At 40.5% G+C, this 26983-nt stretch overlaps 2 protein-coding genes across 9 annotated transcripts in view; one reads left to right on the plus strand and one right to left on the minus strand.

The window, feature by feature from the left end:
• Positions 1–17705, minus strand: part of ARV1 (ARV1 fatty acid homeostasis modulator) — a 30092-nt gene extending 12387 nt beyond the window's left edge. For 2 of the 3 annotated variants that reach the window (XM_087431950.1, XM_087431949.1), the window contains exons 1-4: positions 17469–17705; positions 11394–11513; positions 3888–4041; positions 451–675 (exon numbers count right to left, since the gene is read on the minus strand). In XM_087431950.1, the coding sequence (XP_087288076.1) occupies positions 451–675; positions 3888–4041; positions 11394–11513; positions 17469–17690 (721 nt within the window). In that variant the 5' untranslated portion in view covers positions 17691–17705. The remainder of the gene's footprint in view (positions 1–450; positions 676–3887; positions 4042–11393; positions 11514–17468) is intronic. The other variant, XM_087431952.1, reaches the window with a different exon arrangement.
• Positions 17706–17891: 186 nt separating this feature from the next.
• TTC13 (tetratricopeptide repeat domain 13) overlaps positions 17892–26983 on the plus strand; it is a 77547-nt gene continuing 68455 nt past the window's right edge. For 4 of the 6 annotated variants that reach the window (XM_004432363.3, XM_014788928.2, XM_014788930.2 and 1 more), the window contains exon 1: positions 17893–18232. In XM_004432363.3, the coding sequence (XP_004432420.2) occupies positions 17965–18232 (268 nt within the window). In that variant the 5' untranslated portion in view covers positions 17893–17964. Of the gene's footprint in view, positions 18233–26983 lie in introns of all 6 variants that reach the window. The other 2 variants (XR_015552450.1, XM_014788929.2) reach the window with 1 other exon arrangement.

The raw sequence follows: 26983 nt of genomic DNA on the forward strand, positions 1-26983 counted from the left end.
GTTCATTTAAAATAGCACTTCTCACAATGTATGAGAAAAATGAAGACACACTGCTTATCCCTTCCTTGGCATAGTAGGAATTGTTCTGAGTTGGGCAACAGATACCTGGCATCCTGTCCTGGCTTGACAACTGCCCGGCCATGTAACTTTGGATCAGTCACTACGAGCTCATTCATAAAGTGGAGGTAATAATGGCTACCCTACTAACCCCATAGGATAGAGAATAATGCATATGAAAGCATTTTGAAAACTAAAAAGTACCATGTGTTTAATTGAACAAATACTGAATATGTGCTATGTGTAAGGCACTATAGAAATGTTAGGCATTGTCATTATTCTATGAAGAATTCCAGTGTTTAACAGGCTATATTAAAACTGTGCTCTAGAAACAAGGCTTTAAGCTTTTATATGGGTTGAAAGCTGAGAAGACAGAATGAAACATCAACATACCTCTAATTGCCTGAAAATTCGATGTAAGGACAAATACTTTAATGAGTCTGAGGCACAGGGGTGTGTAGTCATGTTCCCAAATGACAGCTGGAATCAGCAAAAGTTTTCCATAGCTGGATAATATTAACGCTTTCAGCAGCAAAATGAAGTTGGGTTTTTTTTTTGCTGTCATGGGTCGTTCTACCCACAGGAAAGTAAAAATGCCAATAAAAAAGGCAGTTTGTTCTAAGGAAGAAATGTAAAATAAAAATATGAATGTCCCTATCCAAACCACATCCCTCGAAAAACAAATAAACCACAGTCCCAAAATATAACTTATCAGCTGACTTCATAAGAAATGCTTTATCAAGATCAAATTTTCTTTATTTTCCCTTCTTCTTTTTTTTCCCCAAATAAACTCCTGCCTTTTGTGTCAAATCCTGCTGGTATGATTTCAGAAACATATTTCAACGATTCTTTCATGAAGTGTTTCATCATCCACTGAAGAAAAAGTAACTCCATTAGAATTCTAATCATCAAGCTTCTGAAGTTCCTACTAGGTAGTAAGATTCTGTTTAAACATCTTCAGTGTTCGAGCTCTCCACAGAAAGAATAAAACAGGAGAATGGAGCCTGTGAAGTCTGACAGATGGGACCCATCTTGAGCACTACATATGAAGATGTGTTTTTCTGGTCATTCTTCCACTATTTGTTGAGTGCCTATTATCTACAAGATTTTGAATACTCTGCTACCTAAATTAAAAACTTCCCTTATTCATTTTAACAAACTTTTTTTTTTTTTTGTGAGGAAGATCAGCCCTGAGCTAACATCCATGCTAATCCTCCTCTTTTTGCTGAGGAAGACTGGCTCTGAGCTAACATCTATTGCCAATCCTCCTTTTTTTTTTTTTTTGTTTTCCCCCAACGCCCCAGTAGATAGTTGTATGTTATAGGTGCACATCCTTCTAGTTGCTGTATGTGGGACGTGGCCTCAGCATGGCTGGACAAGCGGTGCGTCGGTGCGTGCCCGGGATCTGAACCCCGGGCCGCCAGTAGCGGAGCGCGCTCACTTAACCGCTAAGCCATGGGGCGGGCCCTTAACAAACTTTTTGAGTGCAATTCCTTATCCTTCCAGAAAGTATTCAGGGACAGAGTCCAGACCAGAAGAAGCAATAGTTCCACTTGTGTCCCACAGTCAGAACAGAACACAATCTGTTCTACTCCCATTAACTAGGAATTTAACATTTCTTTTCATTGCGTTATTTTTATTAAGATTGTTAATCCTCTGATTACCCAGCTGCATTCGTTTTGAGTGGTCTGTCCCTAATTCTATTTTTTCCCATAAGCTGTGTTATTTAGGTTTCTGCAGAATCAAGTTTTTCTGGAACACATATATCATATTATAGGAGAAACAACTGTATTCTTCTCAAAATGTTTTATAACCCAATATAGCCAAACTAAAGAGGTTCCAAATATAGGTGATTAGGATTAATAACAGTAATTTAGGATGGTTGACCTACAAGAAATTTGACATATTCCTCAGGGGAGACACCCTATCTCCCTGAAATATAACTGAAGGCTTGTCTACTGCAAGGACCTGCTCAGGCAGACCTTATAGGGTTTTGGACAAAAAAATAATAAAAGCAGTGAAGAACTCCCCAACAACAAAAAGCACTTAACAATAGTGGGTTGTCTCCTGACACTGGAGATAAACAAAGCTAGCCTATCTTGCAGAATGGAGAGGGAAGGGCTTCTTGCACTGGATAGAAGGGGGGACTGGATTAACTTGCACATCTTTCTGAGAACTTGGGAGATTTATGGAACTGTACCAGCCCTCGGGCTCTGCACGATCTTTCACAAGGCAGAAGTTATGGAGCCTCTACCCCTGAAGGTTTTTCATGGATGAGATGGGTTCGGCAGGAGCTGCTGCCTACCCAGAGTGCTGCAGTGGAGAAAACACCGGAAAGGGAGCCCAGAGGCCTTCCCTGTCTCAGTGCTGACACCAGCCTGCTGTGGGACTTGGGCGAAACCATTTGCCCTTCCTACTTCTATGTTTCCATAGCTGCAGATCGGGGAGACCCTCCAACCTACCTACCAAAGAGGACGGATGTGAAAATTGAGTTGATAAAACAATAAAAGCATGGCTTAAATTATAAAATGCTATATTTATACAAGATATTCTTTATAAGCTGTTTTAGGGGTTTGTAACCTAATTACGGATTAGATTAAGACACATAAAAAAGTTAAGTAACAGCAGAAAGAAATTTATGACTGAAGGTCAAAATACCCACTATAAAGTAGGTGCTATAGGAATTCTAAACTATTTGAAAATAAGCCTGGTTTGTTTTTTATATTAAAAATAATGTACATAAAGGAGTTTATCTTTAGAAATTTTAAGAGGCTTTGTTTTAAAGCTTAAAATTATATTAGGTTCCAGTTCTTGGCTTAGGTGATGCGTTCAAGGTGATGTGTTTTTAATACTATTATGTAAGTTTGGGAATTCTCAGCATATAGATGAATTTTAAAACCACAGGACTGCATGAGAGGACCAAGGGAGTGAGGGCAGATACAGAAGAGAACAAAAGAGGACACACAGTCCAGAAATATGAGTGGACTGGAGACAATATTACTAAAATAATGTTTCATTATAATCAAAGAATTTTAGAAGCAGAGAAGCACAGAAACCAGTAAGTAATAAAATAGTTGCAGAAATCAATTCAACACAATTCTGACCTAAGTCACAAATTCAAATTCTGAAGAAAAGCAGTTCCTGAACTTAAGGATTTTGGAAAGTAGCCAATTTCCCTGTGTGCAGTCAGATAAATAACAAGTTTTCCCTATTAAATACATTGCATTAATACAATACATTGGATACTGTCTGGCAATTATCAATCTGTTTTAATAAAGATGGGACCTAGCCAATCTTCAAATTGGATAATCTACTTAAATTTAAGAATTTTATCAACAATATTATGTCTTAAAATATTTTATGAGGGCCGGCCCCGTGGCTTGGCGGTTAAGTGCGTGCGCTCCGCTGCCGGCGGCCCGGGTTCGGATCCCGGGTGCGCACCGAGGCACCACTCCTCCAGCCATGCTGAGGCCGCGTCCCACATACAGCAACTAGAAGGATGTGCAGCTATGACAGACAACTATGTACTGGGGCTTTGGGGGAAAAATAAATAAATAAAATCTTTAAAAAAAAAAAAAAAAAAATATTTTATGAAATTCTCTAAACTGATAAGCATAACTATTTCCATACCATATGTGTTACAACAAAAAAGTAAGGAAGCAGATAATTTAGACAAACTCACCTAGCAGGTTAGTGGTAGAGTTGAAAATTTAGTGTCAAGTCCTATATCAACTAGCTCCTCTTACCAGTGATTAAGACCACGTGCCTTACTTTTAATCAGAAGAGTAAGTACTAATTAACTAAGAATAAAAAGCATGGCTTCTTCCTACCTAGAGAAGCAATTGCAAACATTCTATAGAAATCCCACTCCTTGGCATATCTGATAAAGTCATCAGGATCAGTGTTTTGGTTTGAATCTTGAAGCTGCCACCATCTCAGGTATGCTTCACAAAGCAAACAAAATATGCAGAGTTTTCCATGCATCTGGTAGTAAAAAGACATTGCTATTTAATTAGGTAAAAAAAAACACTCAATTGTACATAATACCAATAGGCAAAGACATAGCTAAATATTTGTGGTTTTGAAGAACCTCCCATCTAGTGGCTTTCAAATTCAGAACTGCCCAATTAAGTGTGTAATTATATTCAGTCTGTAAACCAGTGGTTCTTAATCAGCAATGTCCATCAAAATCACAGGGGGAGATTTTCAAAATACAAATGTCTACACCCCAATCCTGATTCAGAATCTTTTGAAGTAAATCCTAGATGTGCATATTCTGAAATAGCTCCAGAGGGAGGAGGGATTCTAATGTGTACCCCTGATTAAGAATCACTGCTTTACATAGTAGTTCACCCTTCATTATATTTTGAACATTTGTCCTGTACAGAGAATCAAGCACAGAATTTATGTGACTAATAGATAGGGGAAGTAGCAATAAGAGAACAGATTTAAATGGAAGATTCCATGATACTTGGTAAGAAACTATTAGCCTGAAGAAGAATTTAAAAAACACTCCTAACTCAGTGAGAATGTCAACAAAGAAATGGAAGATATAAAAAAGAACCAATCAGAAATGAAGAATAGGATACCGGAAATGAAAAATTCACTAGAGGGACTCAAAAGCAGAGTAGAGGATAGAGAATAACGGATCTGTGAGCTGGACGAAAGACTAGAAGAAATTACCCAAGCTGAACAGGTAAAAGAGAAAAGAATTAAAAAGAGTGAGGACAGTCTAAGGTACCTCTGGGATAACATCAAGCGTACTAACATCCATGTTGTAGGAGTCCTGGAAGGAGAGGAGCGAGAAAAAGGGACAGACAATCTATTTCAAGAAATAATAGATGAAAACTTCCCTGACCTAAGGAAGGAAACAGACATCCAGTTACAGGAAGCACAGAAAGCCCCAAACAAGATAAACCCAAAGAGGCACATAGACACCCAAGACACATCAAAATCAAAATGCCCAGAATTAAAGATAAAGGGAGAATCCTAAAAGCCACAAGAGAAAGACAAGTTACATACAAAGGAAACCCCATGAGGCTATCAGCTGACTTCTCAGCAGAAACCTTACAGGCTAGAAGAGAATGGCACGATATATTTAAAGTGCTAAACGGAAAAAACTTACAGCCAAGAATACTCTACCCAGGAAGGTTATCATTCAAAATGGAAGGAGAGATCAAAAATTTCCAAGACAAGCAAAAATTAAAGGAGTTTGTCACCAAGAAACCAATGCTACAAGAAATGTTAAAGGGACTGATTTAAGGGGAAAAGAGAAGACCACAAATAGGAAAAATTATCTATTTCCATGATAAGAGGGTAATGGATACAAATGCACAAAAAAGAGGTTAGATATAATATCAAAAACATAAAATGAGGGAGGAGAGGAGTTAAAGAGTAGAGCTTTCAGACAGAGGTCAAACTAAAGAGACCATCAATTCTGTATAGAAGGAGAAAGGAACAGAGAAGGACTACTAAAACAACGAGAAAAAAAAAAAGTTAAAAAACGGCAGTAAGTACATACTTATCAATAGCTACTTTAAACATCAATGGACTAAATGCTCCAATTAAAAGGCATAGGGTGGCTGATTGGATAAAACAACAAGACCCATATATATGCTGCATACAAGAGACACACTTCAGACCTAAAGACACTCACAAACTGAAAGTGAAGGGATGGAAAAAGATACTCCACGCAAATGGCAATGAAAAGAAAGCTGGGGTAGCAATACTCATATCAAACAAAATAGACTTTAAAACAAAAACTGTAAAATGAGACAAAGAAGAGCATTACATAATGATCAAGGGAACAATCCAACAAGAGGATATAACACTTGTAAATATCTACACACCCAATGTACATGCACCTAAATATATAAAGAAATTATTAACAGACATAAAAAGAGAAATAGACAGTAACACAATAATAGTAGGGGACTTTAACACTCCACTTACACCAACGGATAGATCATCCAAACAGAAGATCAATAAGGAAACATTGGCCTTAAATGACACACTAGAACAGATGGACCTAGTAGATATATACAGAGCATTCTATCCAAAAACCAAAGAATACACGTTCTTTTCAAATGCACATGGAACATTCTCCAGGATTGATCACATATTAGGCCATAAAACAAGTCGCCATAAATTTTAGAAGATTGAAATAATACCAAGCATCTTTTCTGACCACAACGGTATGAAACTGGAAATCAACTATAGGAAGAAAATCAGAAAAGCCACAAATACGTGGAGATTAAATAAAATGCTACTGAACGACTGGGTCAACGAAGAAATCAAAGAAGAAATCAAAAAATACCTTGAGACAAATGAAAATACAACATACCAGAATTTATGGGATACAGCAAAAGCGGTTCTAAGAGGGAAGTTTATAGCAATACAGGCCTATCTCAACAAACAAGAAAAATCTCAAATAAACAATCTAACAATGCACCTAAAGGAACTGGAAAAAGAGGAACAAACAAAGCCCAAAATCAGTAGAAGAAGGGAAACAATAAAAATCAGAGCAGAAATAAATGAAATAGAGACTAAAAAAACAATAGAAAAAATTAAGAACACCAAGAGCTGGTTCTTTGAAAAGATAAACAAAAGTGACAAACCTTTAGTTAGACTCGCCATGAAAAAAAGAGAGAAGGCACAAATAAGTAAAATCAGAGATGAAAGAGGAGAAATTACAACAGACACCTCAGAAATACAAAAGATTATAAGAGAATACTACGAAAAGCTATATGCCAACAAATTCGACAATCTGGAAGAAATGGATAAATTCCTAGAATCATACAACCTTCCAAACCTGGATCAAGAAGAAGTAGAGAATTTGAACAGACCAATCACCAGTAAGGAGATCGAAACAGTAATTAAAAACCTCCCCAAAAATAAAAGTCCAGGACCAGACGGCTTCCCTGGTAAATTCTACCAAACATTCAAAGAAGACTTAATACCTATCCTTCTCAAACTCTTCCAAAAAATTGAGAGCGGGGGAAGCTCCCTAACTCATTCTACGAAGCCCACATTACCCTGATACCAAAACCAGACAAGGACAACATAAAAAAAGAAAATTACAGGGGCCGGCCCGGTGGCGCAAGCGGTTAGGTGCGCGCGCTCCACTGCGGCGGCCTGGGGTTCGCTGGTTCGGATCCCGGGCGTGCACCGACGCACTGCTTGGCAAGCCATGCTGTGGTGGTGTCCCATATAAAGTGGAGGAAGATGGGCACAGATGTTAGCCCAGGGCCGTCTTCCTCAGCAAAAAAAGAGGAGGATTGGCGGATGTTAGCACAGGGCTGATCTCCTCACAAAAAAAAAAAAAAAAAAAATTAAAAAAAAAAAAGAAAATTACAGGCCAATATCACTGATGAACATCGATGCAAAATCCTCAACAAAATACTAGCGAATCACATACAACAATACGTTAAAAAGATTACACACCATGATCAAGTCGGATTTATTTCAGGTATGCAGGGATGGTTCAACATTCACAAATCAATCAACGTAATACACCACATTAATAAAATGAAGAATAAAAATCACATGATCATCTCAATAGATGCAGAGAAAGCATTTGACAAGATACAGCATCCATTTATGATAAAAACTCGGAATAAAATGGGTATAGAAGGAAAGTACCTCAACATAATAAAGACCATATATGACAAACCCACAGCTAATATCATCCTCAATGGTGAAAAACTGAAAGCTATCCCTCTAAGAACAGGAACCAGACAAGGATGCCCACTGTCACCACTCCTATTTAACATAGTACTGGAAGTCCTAGCCAGAGCAATCAGGCAAGAAAAAGAAATAAAAGGGATCCAAATTGGAAAGGAAGAAGTGAAAAGAAGTGAAACTCTCACTATTTGCAGATGACATGATTTTATATATAGAAAACTCTAAAGAATCCACCAGAAAACTTTTAGAAGTAATAAACGAATATGGTAAAGTTACAGGATACAAAATCAACATATAAAAATCAGTTGCATTTCTATACACTAACAACGAAGTAGCAGAAAGAGAAATTAAGAATACAATCCCATTTACAATTGCAACAAAAAGAATAAAATACCTAGGAATAAATTTAACCAAAGAGGTGAAAGATCTGTACACTGAAAACTATAAAACATTGCTGAAAGAAATTGAAGAAGACACAAAGAAATGGAAAGATATTCCATGCTCTTGGATTGGAAGAATTAACATAGTTAAGATGTCCATACTTCCTAAAGCAATCTATAGATTCAATGCAATCCCTATCAAAGTTCCAACAACATTTTTCACAGAAATAGAACAAAGAATCCTAAAATTTATATGGAACAACAAAAGACCCCGAATAGCTAAAGGAATCCTGAGAAAAAAGAACAAAGCTGGAGGTATCACACTCCCTGATTTCAAAATATACTACAAAGCTATAGTAACCAAAACAGCATGGTACTGGCACAAAAACAGACACACAGATCAATGGAATAGAATCGAAAGCCCAGAAATAAACCCACACATCTATGGACAGCTAATCTTTGACCAAGGAGCCAAGAACATACAATGGAGAAAAGAAAGTCTCTTCAACAAATGGTGTTGGGCAAACTGGATAGCCACATGCAAAAAAATGAAAGTAGACCCTTACCTTACACCATACACAAAAATTAACTCAAAATGGATTAAAGACTTGAATATAAGACCTGAAACTATGAAACTTCTAGAAGAAAACATCGGCAGTATGCTCCTCGACATCGGTCTTAGCAACATATTTTTAAGTACCATGTCTGACCGGGCAAGAGAAACAACAGAAAAAAATAAACAAATGGGACTACATCAAACTAAAAAGCTTCTGCACAGCAAAGGAAACCATCAACAAAACGAAAAGACACTCTAACAATTGGGAGAAGATATTTGCAAACCACACATCTGATAAGGGCTTAATCTCCAAAATATATAAAGAACTCATGCATCTCAACAACAAAAAAACCAACAACCCAATTAAAAAATGGGCAAAAACCTGAACAGACATTTCTCCAAAGAAGATATACAGATGGCCAACAGACACATGAAAAGATGTTCAAAATCATTAACTATCAGGGAAATGCAAATCAAAACTACAATGAGATATCACCTCACGCCCGTCAGAATGGCTATAATTAACAAGACAGGAAACAACAAGTGTTGGAGAGGATGTGGAGAGAAGGGAACTCTCATACACTGCTGGTGGGAGTGCAAACTGGTGCAGTCACTATGGAAAACAGTATGCAGATTCCTCAAAAAATCAAGGATAGAACTACCATATGATCCAGCTATTCCACTGCTGGGTATTTACCCAAAGAACTTGAAAACACCAATGCGTAAAGATACATGCACCCCTGTGTTCATTGCAGCGTTATTCACAATAGCCAAGACTTGGAAGCAACCTAAGTGCCCATCAAGGGACGAATGGATAAAGAAGATGTGGTATATATACACAATGGAATACTACTCAGCCATAAGAAACGATGAAATCCAGTCATTTGTGACAACATGGATGGACATTGAGGGTATTATGCAAAGTGAAATAAGTCAGAGGGAGAAGGTCAAATACCGTATGATTTCCTTCATTAAGTAGTAGATAATAACAACAATAAACACATAGAGACAGAGATTGGATTGGTGGTTACCAGAGGGGAAGGGGGGAGGGAGGAGGGCGAAAGGGATAATTCGGCACATGTGTGTGGTGATGGGCTGTAATTAGTATTTGGGTCGTGAACACGATGTAATCTAGGCAGAAATAGTATAATGATGTACATCTGAAATTTATACAATGTTATAAACCAATGTTACTGCAATAAACAAAAAAAAAAAAAAAAAAAAAACTCTCCTAGGCTGAATGAGTATAAATCAGTATATTGAAAGACAGCGACTAAAGGGTGGCAAATCAGTTGGAAGTTCTAAAGAGTCTGAAAGTTTGGCAATAAATAGAAAATACTAGGCAACAAGAATTGGCTTTTTTCTCTGTATTTCTCCTATGGGTTGAACTTTCTCTATCAATATAAAGTGGGGAAAAGCAGTGTGTGTGCAAACCCATGTAGCCCAGGGACAGTTATCAGTGTGAGCTGCTGAGGCACCTCCAGTTGTCACACTGGTTCTCCTGGCTGCACTCTGGAATAGCTTGGGAGTTTTAAGAAATACTGACGCTTGGATCCCATCCCCAAAGATTCTGATTTAATTGGTTCTGAGTGAGGCCCCGCCCTCTCTCCCAGGTGATTCTAATGTGCAGCAAAATTTGAGAATCAATGCTCTAGTAATTTAAAAACTGCCCTGGTTATTCAACTTGGGGGAGGGGGCCCAGGGATAAATAAATTGCAGTGTTACTGTCCATGTTAGCCCAAACTCAGGGTTGCCAAATTTAAATATGAGTTTCAGTTAAATACGAGCCTCAGATAAACAACAAATAATTTCTTGTATAGGTATGTTCCAAGTAATAGTAGGGACATAGTCTAAAAAGTTATTCATTGTTTGTCTGATTTTTTTCTTTTTTAAAAAATTATTTTATTGAGGTCACATTGGTTTATAACATTGTGTAAATTTCATGTGTACATTATTATATTTTAGTTTCTGTAGAAACTGCATCGTGTTCATCACCAAAAGTCTAGTTTCCATCTGTCACCATACATATGTGCCCCTTTACCCCTTTCACCTCCTCTCCCCCCACCCCCTTCCCCTCTGTCCCACCACCAATCTGTTCTCCTTATCTATGGGTTTATCTTCCACATATGAGTGAAATCATCAAATTTAATTGGGTGTCCTGTATTTTATCTGTCAACCCTACTCAAACTATTAACAAGTTCACAATTCAATACACTAACTGAATATTTTGAATAGTCCAACTTTATAAATTAGGACTTTTCTGATTAAGCTCAATGTTGTTATTTACCTCATGCATTTCGTCAATAGCAGAGTATAAAATTCGATAAATTATGTTTTAAAATATTTTTCTTTTAATGCTTGGTTACTTCTTTTAGGTATAATTCTCTCCCTGCCTGGATATATTTAATTTTATTCTGTGCCAAATAATTGATGTCTGTTTCAAAAAGTAACCTACTAAAAGGCAATCCAGATTATGGCTTGTCAGTTTCCTACCAGTGACCACATTCTTAAATATTCACTAAACATCATGCACCTTTTTTCTATCAATGCCTGCTATTTCTAGAAACTTCCATACATTGTTGAGATAAAAGACCCATCCTCATTACAATTTTTTTAAAATAATGTTCTTTAATTCTGTTCATAATTATTATTATTCTTTTAAAATGCAAAAGCATCATCAAGTAAAATTAGAAAATAAAAAAATTATCACAACTTACGTTTATTTTAGTATTGAAAAGAATATGCCTGTAGGCCTGGGCTTTGCATAAAATAGCATTAATCAAGATGATAACAGGATCATACTCGATGTATTTGTCTACAGGTTTCTGACAGGATTTCTGAAATAATGCAAGATAATATTAGAACAAGCAAATTCATACATTCTGAAATCTTAAAGGATTTCAAAACAGCAGAGTCTATTTTGGACTTGTATAGCAATAAGGTTATATCAGCATTTATTTAAATAAACTTCTATTCAGATACAAAATATTCATCCATATAAGAGCTGACTTCAGAAATGACCAAATATAATCCTCTAGGCTAGAAATATTAATTTTTTAACCTCATATTTAAGAGGCCAAAAAAATATTTGATTTAAAGACTGACTTTAGGCAGAAAAGTATCCCAGAAAATTCTACTTTCAATTTGTAGGAATTATTATAAAATAAATAAATTTATAATGTACTTTCATTGATAAATTGGTGCCTGTTGGCTAGATGTCCCCCAACTTTGTGGTTCTTGAAACATGATCTGGAGAAAAGGATTCAGAAAAGTAACCCTGCACCCAGAGCTTCTGAGAGCTACAAGCAGGTAAAGAATGGGCTACGCAGTGCCAACAATCCTGGGGTGGCAGATACCAAGAGAAGCTTGTTTTTTTCTCCAATAACATTGAGAATATGGAAAGGAAATGGTCTTTCTCTGCTACCAATAGAGACACTAGAGAATGCTGGGCTGTGTGTGAGGAACTGGGTTGTGCAGCCTGGTCCAGGTTACCCAGTCAAGCCTCCCTGGGCTCTCAGCAATTCCTATTAAACGGCTTTTTTTTTAATTTGACATGGGTGATTACAATGTTATCAAATCTCGACACCATTAGAACATATAAAATGCAGGTATACAAGAACAAGCTCATTAGAAATGTGACATTCGAAACAGTATTAGTTACAAAGTTGCATCAAGGCTACTATTCACTGCATAAACTAGTGGCTACAATTCAAACATCAAACATTTTGAAACTATGAGAGGATAAAACAGAAATAGAAGTGACGGATATGCAGACATACTAGGATGGTCATTTAATTACATCAAAGTGCTAGAAGAAAAATGAAGTGCATTAAAGAATTTTAACCTTGCCCTCCAAATGCAATGAAAAATTAGATTCACTTCCAATTTAAAGAGTTTCTCCACTTCACTCATGTCCTTACAAGAAATGGATGTTTTTGAGTCATCAAGTGAACCAATGAAGGGAGATGTGCTATTAGCTCAAATTTAAATCCACCTAATAAAACTGAGGCATAAGAGATTAATAATTTTGCAGCTTTTTAGCTGAGCAAAGAGTAAGCCAGTGTCTAAACAGAAGCCACAGAATCAGAAATTCTATATTCATGACAAAGAGCTGTTTTCTCGATCCTCTCCCGGTGCTACCCCTGTAAAGAACACTTCCTCTCTTGATACAAACAAGATTGGAAGACTTGAGATGCTACTTCATTTTAAAATAAAACTGCTGACTGGTCAAGGGTCCTCTTTCTGTCCTTTAAAAGTTCTCTAAAACCCATCTTCAGACAGCATCACAAGTCTAAGATGAAATTTGGACAATTTTTAGAAGGAGGTAGGCATAAACCAGCAGCAGGAGACACAGCAACTCAGTCATTCCTTTTGCAATCACTTGTGTGACAAATGTGTTTGGAGCGCCTATTACATTCATTATAACAGCTCTCTTAGCCATTTCTATGGACCAGGCACTTCCCAGATGCTAGATACTCACCTTAAGACATGAGTCTCTATCCTCAAGGACCTTACAGTTTAGAAGGGGAAGACAAATAAACATGCCACTGTAAGTGCTACAATGGAATGAACACAGGGTGACATGAACCCAAACAGAAGAGGCCGCTTCTGGTGTCACATGATATGCTACAAGCTATACCCATCTTCCCTTCTTAGCATTCTGAGTATTTTACAAACATTGAGAATTCACTAAAGCCTGCTAGTTCCCTCCCAATCAGTTTAGGCCTAATTTTTCCCTCTTCTGCCTCAATTATTTGCTTTTCCCTTGAGTGCTTCCTTCATTTTGAAGGTAAGGAGGAAAACCACCCACACACAAAAAAAACAAATGTAGTAAAACATCCTATTGGGAGATAGCTAAATTTAGTAGATATGTTTTCTTATTTTGGCAAAATTGTTCCATTCCATATCATTTACTACTTAATAGACAAGTATCCTGAAAGAGAAAGTTGTCCTCTAAGAAATCGCTACAGCACAGGGACCATGCACACCCTGGGAACTCAAAAACTGCTTCCACCACCTCGATCTTCACTTGGATAGGACTTACTTGCTGCTGCTATGTTCTCCAGGTCCCTCATGAATCACATCTCTTTCAGAATATAAACTGGCCAAACCAATTTTTTCATGAATATTCCTGCTGCTGTTTCCTTCCCATCATCTCTAGGACCATCCTCTTCCCCACTCATTCTCAAATCTGTTTAATTTTAGCTCCACAATAAGCAAACACATATCTTAAAAGTGGAACCCATTAGACTTGAAGCTCCTCAAGGGCAGGGCTATGTCTTATTCATTTTGCATCCAGCACCCATGGGTGGAAGCTCAACACTGTAGTACTGAACAGAACTGAAACTTATGAGAATCTCAAAGGAGTTTTGTTTTGTTTTGTTACCATTATGAATTTGTCAAATATCTGAGCACTTAAAATAGGCCAGGCACTGTAGGATACTAAAAGCACTATATCTTTAAGCATAATCATAATAAACTGTGAAAAGCTGAAGTGGAGGGAGTAGCTAAAAGCAAGGGACATGCTTCCATTAGATGGAGAAAAATTAGGGAAACATAGAAAGGTAAGCTGGGGGAATGGCAGTAGAAAAACAAGAGCCAAGAGAAGGAGATTAGAATGAAAAATACAGGTAGGAAATCAGGCTGAGTATACTGTGGACTCCAAATGTGGCAGGGAAGGGGCCAAAGTATGTATGAGTTACCGGCCATAACCACTGAGAAACTTGGGACGTTTCTTCATAACAAATAGTCTGATGTCTAAAAACTTTTTACTTTTTTTTTTTTTTTTTTTTTTTTTACTTTTTGATCTCAGGACTTGGAGACCCTTTAAAAAATTAATTATTTTATGGTTTAATTTTCAGAGTCTAGCATCAACTAAATGATTTTTCCTGAGTAACGCTATTACGCGTATTACTATGCATTAACATGATAAAAACAAGGATATTACATACTCTGTCTCATTAGGGAATAACTGTGTACAATAAAGAATCCATAAGGTACTGTACCACCATTCAATATTCCAAATATAACTCTAAAATCTGTCTCCTGGGTGAGAGAGTGCAATATTTCAGGAGAAAAAAGTGGGGGAGGGTGTAGCTGTTGACTTAGCCATCCAGTAATTATTTTGTCTTTCCATAAATAAAGGTATAGAGAAGCCAGCCTAATCTGATGATTAGGAAAGGGATTTTGTTGTTGGTAGCTTAACGCCAATAATAAAAGATTATTTTATATTATTAAAGATTACTAACTAAAATGCATAGACAGATACTAGCTTCTCTTTGGACAAAAGAGTGTTCACAGTTACGTGGTTGTCACCTTTCTGATGGACCATTTAACTGGACTAGTCCAAAAGTCATTAAGTTTAGACCGCATATAACTTACTGTTCTCTCCCTCATACCAGGATGGCCAAGGATATGATTATCCAAAAGTCTAGAAATGGTTCATTCAACACATATTTATGGAGTACCTACTACGTGTCAGGCACTGTCCTGGGTGATCCAGCTACATTAATGAATAAAATACACATACTCTCCGTCCTTGTGTAGCTTACATTCCAGGGAGTGGACAGGCAATAAATAATAAATAAGTCAATTATATAGAATATTAGAAGATGACAGGTGATATGGGAACGATAAAGCAGGGAAGGGTGATAAGGTGTACCCAGACTTGGGAAGGGAAAATTTTTAGTAGGGTGTTCAGAGTAGGCCTCTCTGAGAAGATACTCAGAAAAAATACTTCAAGGAGGTGAGGGATTAGCCATGCAGATACCTGACAGAAGAGTGTTCCAGGCAGAGTGCAAAGGCCCTGAGGAAGGAACTTGCCTGGATTGTTTAAGAAATATCAGAAGGCCAGTGGGACTGCAGTAGAATAAGGGAGGGCCAGGGTAGCAGGAGACTACATAGGGCGTTATAAGCCAAGTCAAGGATTTTGGCCTTAACTCTGAGATGGGAAAATCATTGGAAGGTTTGACCAAAGGAATGATATAATTTAACTTACATTTTTTTATTTCTTTTTTTTTTTTTTTTGGTGAGGAAGATTGGCTCTGAGCTAACATCCGTGCCCATCTTCCTCTATTTTGTTTGTGGGACACCGCCACAGCATGGTTTGATGAGCAGTTATGTCAGTCTGTGCCCAGGATTTGAACCTGCAAACCCCAGGCTGCCGAATGGGAGTACACAAACTTAACCACTATGCCACTGGGCTGGCCCCTGACTTACATTTTAAAGGGAGCAATCCAGCTGCTGTGTGTAGATACTGAAGAGGTGCAAGGGTGACACAGGGAGACCAGTTGAGTTATGATAATAGTCCAGGTGACACATGATGGTGGCCTGGACCATGGTTGTAGCAGTAGGGGTGGTGAGAAGTTGTGGATTCTGAACATAATTTGAAGATAGAGCTAACAGGATTTGCCAAGCAACGGAATAAGGATGTGAGAGAAAGAGAGGAATCAAGGATGACTTCAAGGTTTTTCAGTCCTAGGAACTAAAATGGTAGAGTTGCCATTAACTGTGAAAGTTTGAGGTGACTATTGAAATTCAAGTGGAGAAGTCAACCAGGTAGTTAGATATTTGAATCTGGAGTTTAAGGGCGAGGTTCAGGCTGGAGGTACACATTTGGGAATTGCCAACATTTAGATGGTATTTAAAGCCATGAGTCAGAATGAGCTTATGTGATTGCAAAGTTCCTGAAAGTTCTCCTCTGTTTTCTTACTGAAGCAGGAGAGGATATATGAGAAACTTGAGGAGAGAAGGTATGTGATGATTGTTCAGAAAGTGGGAACTAGTGAAACATAACATGGTCAGATGGCATCAAGGGCCTACGTGAGGTTAGTGGTCAGGAACTTAAGGTGTTTTTTTCCCCAGTAATGTACAACTGCAAGGGTGTAGGGACAGATGAGGCAATATGTCGGATTTAACAATGGCTGAAATTTTGCCAAGTGAGGGAAACCATTTAAGAGAGGAACATGAAATCAAGGGTGCATACACCAAAGTGATTATAATGGTTGATAATAGATTAAATAGGTACACATTGACACTTTGTCTACTCTCTTGTGTATTACTACAGGCCATGTTTTTCTAATGAGGATTATTATGAGAAAAACATCAGGAGATCAGAAATGGGACAAAAACATATTGACTGCCTATTATGTGACAGGTTCTTTGCTAATGCACCTAAAAGAACCTCCAATTTTGTGACTTTTTAAACATAAGATCATTCTTTATAAATAGCCTAGCAACACCTTGAAAGCAGAATTTTTACTTCCTGATTTTTGATTTTTGTATCATCAACATCTAGCATAGTGTTTTGTGCACAATTCTGTACATTAATAACCACAACGGATGAAACCTGAAAAAAGTATTCTAGGAGAATTTAATACGGGTTATGGAGTGTAAGGATGGTAACATTTGTCTATCAAAGGGAGAATAACTAAGAATGAAATAGCTTTGGCGTGAACCCAGATGTCAACCTAATCCGATCTTTAAATTTCTCTGCACAACGCCTACATCCATCTCCGCCCGAGGATCCGTTCACCCAGTTAGGTCTCACCAGCAAACGTGACTGGTATGAGAAAAGCGCTGTAGGGTAGTGAGTTCTCTACCGCTATAGGTATTCACGCAAAGGCTCGACTGACCTCCGATGGGAATATCAAGCATGGAACTGAAGACTGTATTAGAAGACACTGAAACTCGTTGATTTTTATCACCCTAAAAAGCTGATACAGATTCTATTGTCTCTCAATAGAGGTCCCCAAATCTCGCCGCGTCATTTTCTTCCCAAGGACACCCCACACCTGACAACTCACGCAGATGGTTATCTTCAGCACGCCGTGGTTATAGTCTCGGTACAACTCCTTGGCCTCTTGGTTGCATTCGATGCACCTGTACTGGCAGGAGGCCGAAGCAGCAGTAGCAGTAGGACTCGTTGCCACCCCATCCGCGTTCCCCTTGCCGGCTGTCACCCCTTCTGCGTTCCCCTTGCCCCGCCGTACCCCACTCCGCCCACCAGTGCCCATTTCCACGCAACCGCAGCCTAGAACTTCCGATTCAGTGGCGGGGAAGACGTCAGACGCCAGACCGGAAAACCTGCGCAGCGCGATGCTTGCTGGGATTCGTAGTCCTGGTACCGGAAACGGGGCCCGAGGCTGGCCGAGCTGGGACTACAATTCCCATCAGGCAATGTCACTCCCCTTCTTTACCCCCTTGCCACGGCCCACCTGCCCGCCGCGGGTTAAGGCTGGGAGGCCGCAGCCCGCGGCGAGGGCTGCCGCACATGCGCCTTGAGGGAAGATGGCACCTGCCGGCAGTTGCAGCGGCTGCGGCTGCTGGGGCGGCGCTGTGGCCGCCGCGGGTGCCGCCCGGCGTGTCTTGGTGCTGCTGTTGCTGGGGGTCCTGTCCGCCGGGCCGCGCCTGGGCGCCCTTGCCACCGAGCACTACTCGCCGCTGTCTCTGCTCAAGCAGGAGCTGCAGCACCGGCAACAGCAGGAGGCCCCGGCGGGCGGCGGCTGCAGCCCGCAGTCCGGGGACTGGGGGGACCAGTACTCGGCCGAGTGTGGCGGTGAGTGGGCGGCGGCGGGTGGGCGTCCGGGTAGTCCTGGGCCGCGGGGCTGGCGGGGCTGTGGGGGCTGCAGGCCCCGGGCCCGATGTGCGGGCCGCCCGGGCCTCGTCCCCACCGGCCGCGGCGTATGCTCTTGCGGGAGCCGGCTCCGCGAGGTGTCACGCAGGGGCCGCTTCCCGCAGCTCACACCCACGCCGCTGCGCGCCCTCCTCCCATAGCCGCCTGGGGCAGAGCAGTGAATAAAGAGCTGACAACATGTTCTCCCGGCCAGGGCGGCCTCTCCGGAGTCCTAGCAACTGTTGAAAGGGTGGAGGAGGAGATGGCAGGTGGCCAGGGCAGACCCGGTTCCCGCTCTGGCCCCCCGGTTGCCGTTGGAGCGAAGGAAGACCGACGGACCAAGGCAGGCCAGGCCCACCGGCGAAGCCCGCGCCCAGAAGAGGGATTCCCGGCCCATCTTAGGCGTGGAAATCAGGTTTCCTGATCTCTCGAGTTGATGTCTTGTATTAAACACAGCCTCTAAAAATTCGATCCCTGGAAGAAAGAAGGGAACAAAAGAGCAAGCCCATTTTATCCTCCCCTTCACATCCTGCTTCCAGTTGTTTAAGATTGACCTGTGATCTGTCAGGTGTCTCCCAGAGGGTAAAAAGGGCCCTGCAGGCCACTAGCCTCTGTATGTCAGAGCTGTGTGTGTGTTGGAACTAGGCCAGCTCATTCATTAAAATTGGGTGCTATGGGCCTCAGTTTAAGAAGTCATGGCAGATGCCTCAGGGGCAGAATACATGTGTATGTTTTTTGTTTCGAAGTTCTCTAGTGGGTCTTTTCACCCTTCAGTCTCCTCCTCTTTCCTTCCCCTTTCCTCTTCCCCTGTGTGAGTTCCCTTAAGGCTTATTTTTGAAAGGTCTAGGTCTGCCTAACTCACTAGGAGCTGGCTTGTTGCTTTCAGTGCCTGACAGCAGTTTGACATTGTGTGCCTGGGAAGACAATAAGTATTTTTTGGTTGAGATGAGATGTCAAGATTAGCACACTCTGATTTCCTTTTAGCACAATCTGACCACTTGAGGAACTCTCACTCAATGAGGGATATGTGACTTTCTGTATTTTGTAGTATGCCTTGGCGGGTAGCAGCATAAAGAGTATGGCCAGCATTGCATAGTGGAAAAAGAATAGCTTTTACCTCTGTCACTTTCTGTGACTCTGAGCGAGTTAATTGCTTGTCTTTGCAAAATTGCCTCCTCTGTAAATTGAAAACACTATTACCTAATTACAAGATTTTATTTTCTTCGTCAGGGTACTGTGAGGAAAATGAAAAGTAACATATGGAGTGCTTGCTGTATGCCAGGTGCTGTTGTAAGAGCTTTAGGTTGATTAGCCTATTCTCTTAGGCTGTCAGAACACCAGGAACTCCCTCATTGGATGGTAGCTCCTTTTCTCAGATGAGGAAATGGAGGCACAGTGAAATCATCACTTTCTTGAGGGCCCACAGCTGTAAAGGGAGGAGCCCAGGTGGTAAGACCCCTGACAAAGACTTGTCTTAAGCACTAAGTGGTTATAGATAGGAAAACACATCTGTAGTATTTACTAGCATATAGTACGTATTGTGTAAATCTTCATTTCCCCTTCCCTCCTATAGTCACGCGGTGCTCACTGGCTAACAGAGACCCAGATTCTAGGCAGTGGAAGGTAATCACTTTATATATGAAATTGATTGGTAGTATTGATGTAGGGGGCTCATTTCACTCTGTGGCCTCAGGCTTATGCCAGTGTTTAAGAGCCCTCATGGGCCAACTCTGACTTGTATTGTGCTTTTCCCTCAGATAGTGGTAAATGTAGGTTTTCATAAACTAGGCATTTGGAGGACTCTTCCTGTCCATGCCCCCATTCCCTCACGTGTGGAGACCATTATCTAATGTACTCTGCTTCAGAGCGTGAACACTGTATTCTGAGGCTTTAAGCATAATTTATTTAAATATTTCAGTTTTCTTTTTATCTCCCCATGTAGTACTTATTTAGTTTGGAATTAAAAATGTGCTGTTGCAAAAGAGTGGCATGAGTCTTTCAGACACTCTGCCCTGGGCTGACATGAATGTCTCAGTAGCTGCTGACAGGTGCTGAAGTGGCTTGGCTGCTACTGCTGTCAGCCCCAATAAATAATTCCCAGAGTCCCCTGCTTATGCTTCGTGGGGCTCCAGCTGTTTCCCTTAGCTTTACTGGCTGCAGTTTGTGACAAAAGCCATCTCTTTTGTGGTAGAGACTCCCCAAATGTCTCCCTTTTCTCCTTCCTTATCCTGGAAAAGTAGATAGAAGCTGGACCCCGTAAAACCTGCCCCAGTCCCTCTCTGTCTTAAGAAAAACAGATATAGGAACAAATTCAAGATTTACAACCAACTATATTGTAGCTTGAGGGGCTCATGTTCTGTATCCAGAGCCCCTATTTGAACAACGTAAGGGTCTAGATAAGTGCCAGGATCCATAACTGATAAGGTCTTCACAATCAAACAGACTGGAACTCGCCAACTATTAATCATGTCGTCGTCACTTGCTGGTCTATCCAGCCACAAGCCTGTCGTATCAAGCCAGTTCCTATACGGAGGACAGATAGCAGTACAGACACTTTTCAGAAGCCTTCCCACAGCTGTAGGATTCAAATGGCTGAGCTGATGCCTGCTTGGGACTAAATCTGCACACCTGATGAGCCGTATGTGTGTTCTCTTAAGACAGAACCCCTAGCGGTTGTAGGGCCACAGACAGCTGCTGGTGGGAGCCCATGGGTCTGAATAGCGCGCTGTCAGTGGCTGGCTGCGTTGTGTGGACCACCATCAAATGGAGTCCAGGGCCCAGGGAGCAGCCTCATGCTCCGTGGGCTGAGCAGCCCACCCCTACCCCAGGTCTGGTCGCAGAGGCGACAAGCATGGATGGTCCCTGGTGCCGATAGGTCTCAGCCTGAGCTTTGCTGTTCCCCACCCACCTTCAACTTTTTCTTCTCCAGCACACTTTTACACTTCACTTTTTTTTTGAAAAGCAAGGATAACCACGAACTTCTGGTCGTCTCTCTGTTTTCCTGTGGTGAAAATAAATCTACTCATTTAAAAAAATGAACACTGTAATGTACATATTTTTCAAATAAAAATAAATTTTCCTTCCTCTCCTTGTTACCTTTGTCCTGTTTTTATTTTGGAATTATGGGAAGAAATAATGGACAGAAGTTTTTCCTCAAATCTCTCCCTCGGTTTATACTTGTAAACACTATGTTCATTCTTATTTAATCCTCTTGACACTGAAGTAGGTACTGTTTTATCCCCATTTTACCTAAGGTGAAACTGAGGCAGGGAGAAGTTAGGAAAGGTTACACAGTAAAGGGTAGAGCCGGGATTTTGACCTGGCCTCCTGCCCATTTGTGTGTTATCTCCTCAGTAATATTAGCATATTAGTATAATTTCTTACTAATATTAGTGATAAAGTCCTACACCCTTAAGCTTGTTTGTTGAAAATTATATTCTTAAATAACTCTTCCTAGAATTTTATATTTACATATTTGCAAGAATGCTTCACTGAATGTAATATTTCAAACTATAGAGCTAGAATGGATCTGTTTTCACTGAAAAGCTATCTGTGTGCCTGCTAGATGCTCCTCAGTGTTCTAGACCCTGGGAATATAGCACAACTGGCTGAGTTCCTCCAGTGGAGCCTGTGTTCTGGTGGGGGAAAAATCTGTATATAATAGGCCTGGTGCTAAGTGCCTTAGAATAAACAGTAATGCGGGGATGCTGCTTTGAGAGGTGGCCAGGGAAGGCCTCTGGTAAGGTGACATGAGCAGAGACCTGAATAGAGTGAGATTTGAGAGATCTCAGAGATATCTTAATTTGACACCCTAATGTTATAGGTCTGGTAAATTAAAGTCTAGAGAAGTTGTCACTTATCCATTGATTTAAGAACTCAGGTTACCTCTGCTCTTCCTACCAAAGCTAAACTGCCTCCTATTCAACTGTGGCAGTTGTCTGTAGTAGGTATATCTTCATTTGTTCTTTACAGACAGTCTAAGATGTATCTTAGTCGTTCAAACATATGCATTTCTAGTAATTGCTTCAAAAATACTTTTGTTTTCCATCTTTGAAAATGTAATATTAATAAAAACAGTGAATTTGTGTGATTTTTTTTTTTTTTTTCTTTTTACTGCCTTCTTGAGACTTGTTGTCTGCTCATAAGTGAGATAGTCTTGTACTTGATGTCTTTGTGATAGTTTTCAAATAGCCACCTTCATCTAACTGGTGACATTAGCACTATCCATGCTTAATGCCTCAGTCAAGTTCAGTGATTAATTTGCAACCTAAAGTAATTTTCTGTAGTTTGTTGAAATTAATAATCTCAGATTTGAGTTTATTTTCCCATAGTTCTTTGTGGAGAAAAGAGCATTAGTATCTATCTGTCCGATTTGGGAGTTGTTAACTGCCAGAAAAATAAGGAAGTAGCTACGAACCTAGCTCTTTGTTTTCGACAAAGTCAGTAAGACTTTGTTGTCAGAATATGGTATCTTTCTTAATTGAGGAATCAGTCATTTAAATACATGAAATCAGTCTTATTGCTCACAGTGCTTAAATTGTTCCTGTGCCTTAGAAGTGGTAGGGAATCAATAGAAGGAAACTTTTATAGTAAGAGCTATTTCCTCTTTTGTTCTGGCTTTGAGGAAGTTAAGAACCAAATTTTATGCTCAGTCATGTCATTTATGAGTCATTTATGCTCGCAGCAACTGCGGTAACCCTTACTGTTAGTATATATGCTTGATCCTTTTTACCCTTGGCCCTGGTTTTCTGAGTTTGTTATCATGTATAGTTTTGTGGCAAATCTCTTTTGATCTTTTTTTTAAGGCATACTCGAGTAAATTTGCCAGTGTAAAGGACCTGGCTTATTTTGAGTGCAGCGACTGAGGCACGGAGTGATGAAGAGATTCATATGTTGTTATCTCTCCCAGCCCTGGCCACCATGGTGTCGCTGGGAGGATGTTTGCTTCCTTTGCTAAATGAACAGCATCTTCTAGAAAGTCCTCTGGTTTAGGAATCGCTTTTTGTGTCATGAGCCTATAAAGATGATAGCCCATGGTATTTGCATAGTTATTAAACTTTTTCATATAGATCTGTTGTCATTAAGAATTTCATTTACCTTTTTTTTTTTTTTTTTGCTGGGGAAGAGTAGCTCTGAGCTAACATCTGTTGCCAGTCTTCCTCTACTTTAATGTGGGTTGCTGCCACAACATGGCTGATGAGTGGTGTAAGTCCACACCTGGGATCCGAACCTGTGAACCCAGGCCACTGAAGCAGAATGCGTGGAACTCAACCCTATGCCACGGGGCCAGCACCACATTTATCTTTTAAAAGGTCTATACACTGGTAGACAGGTTCAGCTTTGGGTAATGAGGGTCATTTTTTTCTCCCCTCTGGATGAGGGCAAAAGATATGTGGCCTGGTTTTAGAATCTACCCTACATGGAACATGACTACAGGAAGTGGCGGAGCACTTTCTGTATAAAAACTTTTCAAGAAAGAAAAGTTTCTACAGCATGTAGAGACGGTTTGGCTTCATTGCACTCGATAAGTACTTGGCTGACTTACTTTTAAAGCCTCCCCGTTTCACAGTGTGGTGTTTTTTTGTTTTTTTTTTTTGTGAGGAGATCAGCCCTGTGCTAACATCTGCCAATCCTCCTCTTTTTCTGCCGAGGAAGACGGCCCTGGGCTAACATCCGTGCCCATCCTCCTCCACTTTATATGGGTCGCCGCCACAGCATGGCTCGCCAAAGCAGTGCGTCGGTGCGCGCCCGGGATCCGAACCAGCAAACCCCGGGATCCGAACCAGCAAACCCCGGGCCGCCGCAGCGGAGCGCGCGCACCCAACCGCTTGCACCACCGGGCGGGCCCCCACAGTGTGGTGTTTTAAAGAGGTCATTGTATCTTTTTGTTTGGGCTTGTTACCTTACAGATAGAATAAATACAAAATTTACTGAAGTAGCAGAATTTTAATACTTTTCATTTTGGGTTAATACTTTCCAACATTTTCCTTCTGTTATCATTTTTATTTGTACTTTTTATTGAAATGTGACATATGCAGAAAAATGCATATATCACAAGTGTATAGATCCATGAATTTTCACAAACTGAATAACTGGTGTAACTAGAAAGAACCCCAAATCGATAACTGACATCTGTTTTTAAGCTTGCTAATAAAGTCTCATTCCACGTTACCCTAGTTTTGTTTGGAAATATTTAGTGCGGCTTTGTTTCTGATTCGGGGACCAGCACAGTGCTGTGGACTTCTCTGCTCAGGTGCTGGCTTTCTTTACATAGACTCAGGAATCGTCCATCTTCTGCTCGGCACCTCTTCTGCACAAAAGACCAGTTGACTTCTCTTGCAACTTTTCCTGCCTGTGTTTGCGGGATGTTCTGAGTGACTGTGTTCCCTTGTCACTAATGGTTCCACAGCACTGCCTAGATCTGCTTCAGCTTTCCCAGTCAAGTTGATGCTATTTGACAGTATGTGTGGGTTTATGAGGAAGTCTTCAGCTCTTAAAAGTACGTGCCACCTTGAGCATCTGATGCATCTTCAAACCAGTTTATAACCCCAGGCTAAGCGAATAGCCTTTGTGGGTAAGGCTGCCTGCCCAGTTTGTTGGGTAAAGCACTCTCCACCCTGTTCTATTCCTGGATTGGCGCCACATAATTTGCTTCCGTGCCTTTTTTTCCATTCTGTGCAGCTGCCCAACTCCTTTTTCTTATGGATTTATACATTCTTTACATGTGTTAACACTTTTATGTGGGTTATACAGCTTTGATCAGATTACATTCCTGCTTTGTTAAAAAGCCATTCTGTCTCTTTAAGATGGCTTTTGCAGATTCTTGTTCTAATGGATTAATTATATGTTGACTTTATAATCTAATTCTCAGTGGGCAGCTTCTATTTTCAAGTTGTTTTATGGTAACTTACACATCTCAGGTACCGATGAATAATATTTTATTAGAATAAAAGAAGCATATAAATTCTTCAGAGGAGAATTTTTCCTGTTATTACTTTTCCTGTTATTACATTCTTAAAGAAATTTACCACTTGGGACCATTGAGCAGTGCAATGTACAGTGTCCTCAACAGTGATTGTCTTACAAATGCAGAAATTGATAAAAGCAAAAGGCACTACAAGCTGATGCCACGTAGCAGCTGCTTGGCCTTCCAAAAGCTCCTCCAGCCCCAATAATGCTGCCTGCTCTTTCCAGGTTCCCCTACACCTAGGACTAGAATTGTCAGTAGCCTGGCAGCTGACTTCGAAGTTCTAGCTGTCCATGGGAAAAGCCCAGTCATCCTCATTTTCGGGTGGACTCGGCACACCGTCTGTTATGAATAGAGTGAGGTGGTCAGGTGATGAGTACAGTCCAGCAGCTGTTGAATCCCTTATAAAATGCTTTCCTTCAGGGATTGGCCATGGGTGTGCTATTTGCAAGCTTTCAGTCAGTTTTCACTTCCAGACGTGAATGGTGACAAATATGTCCTACTTCCAGTGCCACCTTCTCTCCTCACTAGGAGGTAATGCCCTCCTCTTGATTGACAAAGAAGCAATCAGAAGAGAACTTGCCCACCATCCTAGCTATCGGCCTGCCTGCAGCTGCACTGATGGCTTTTGCCTTCTGCCCTGTTGTGGTGGATACGGTGTCAGTGGATGTGTTGTTGGTGCTTCTGCATAGGGTAGCCCTCTCTGTGCACAGGATCTCATTCCCTCTTCTCTTCCATCAGTGTACAAATGATTGTAGTAGCTCCCATCTTGAAAAGACAAGCAACACAGACAGGACCACACGTCCTTCTAGCCACCACCTCATCTCTTTGCTTCCTTTTACAGCAGAGTTCCTCAAACGAGATGTTTATATGCACTGTCTCCATATGTCAAATTCTCTCTTGAAACTGCTGAAGTCAGCTCCTTATCTCTCCACCAAAACTGCTCTGAAATTCAGCTGTATGTGAGGTTTAGGAGGAGAGGAAAGAAGGTTGATGACATTGCTGTACGTAAGCCATTTATTGCTAGGACCCAGCCTTGGCAGAATGAGTGGTGACAGATGTACCGTGTACCTTCACTGATATGCTGTCCTAGAGCACAGATGTGGTAAGTCTCGGCCTTGCTGGTTCTTCGCTTTGTGCCCTTAACCATGTCCGTTAACGCTCAGCTTATTTCCCATGTGTACAGTGAGCTTGAGGTATGCTCTACCTACCTCAGAGGATGGAGGACCAAAAGAAATAATGTTTGTGAGAGCATTTTGAAAGCTGTAAAGTACTGTGAAGACCAAAATAAACTTCAGGAAAGTAGGAAGAAGAAATTAACAGGAAAAAACAGCAGTTTTAGCCTAGATCTGTATACTGACAGTATTAAAATTAACAATAATTTTCTGTGAACTATGGTTATTATATCTATTCCTCGCAATAGCCCTCTGAGGGTATGTGGTGGTGATTATTCCTACTTTACAAATGAGGAAATTGAGGCCAAGAGATATGAAAGGACTTGCCTAAAGTCGAAAAGCCTTCGGTATCTGATCCAAGTCAGTCTGGCTCCACAGCCTGTGCTCTGAACCACTTTATTACTGTGCCTCTGAACGAATTAATTAAATTCGAAGTCATGGAAAGAGCAGATTTAAATGTAAGAGCTAGTTCTTTGAAAATACTGGTAAGGTTGAGAAAATTATCTAAGCAAGGCTAATCAAGAAAAATGAGAAGAGACAAATATGTGACTT

Source organism: Ceratotherium simum, chromosome 6, assembly GCF_057802395.1.
Source record: "Ceratotherium simum simum isolate JZ-2026a chromosome 6, ASM5780239v1, whole genome shotgun sequence".
Taxonomy (NCBI): Eukaryota; Metazoa; Chordata; class Mammalia; order Perissodactyla; family Rhinocerotidae; genus Ceratotherium; species Ceratotherium simum.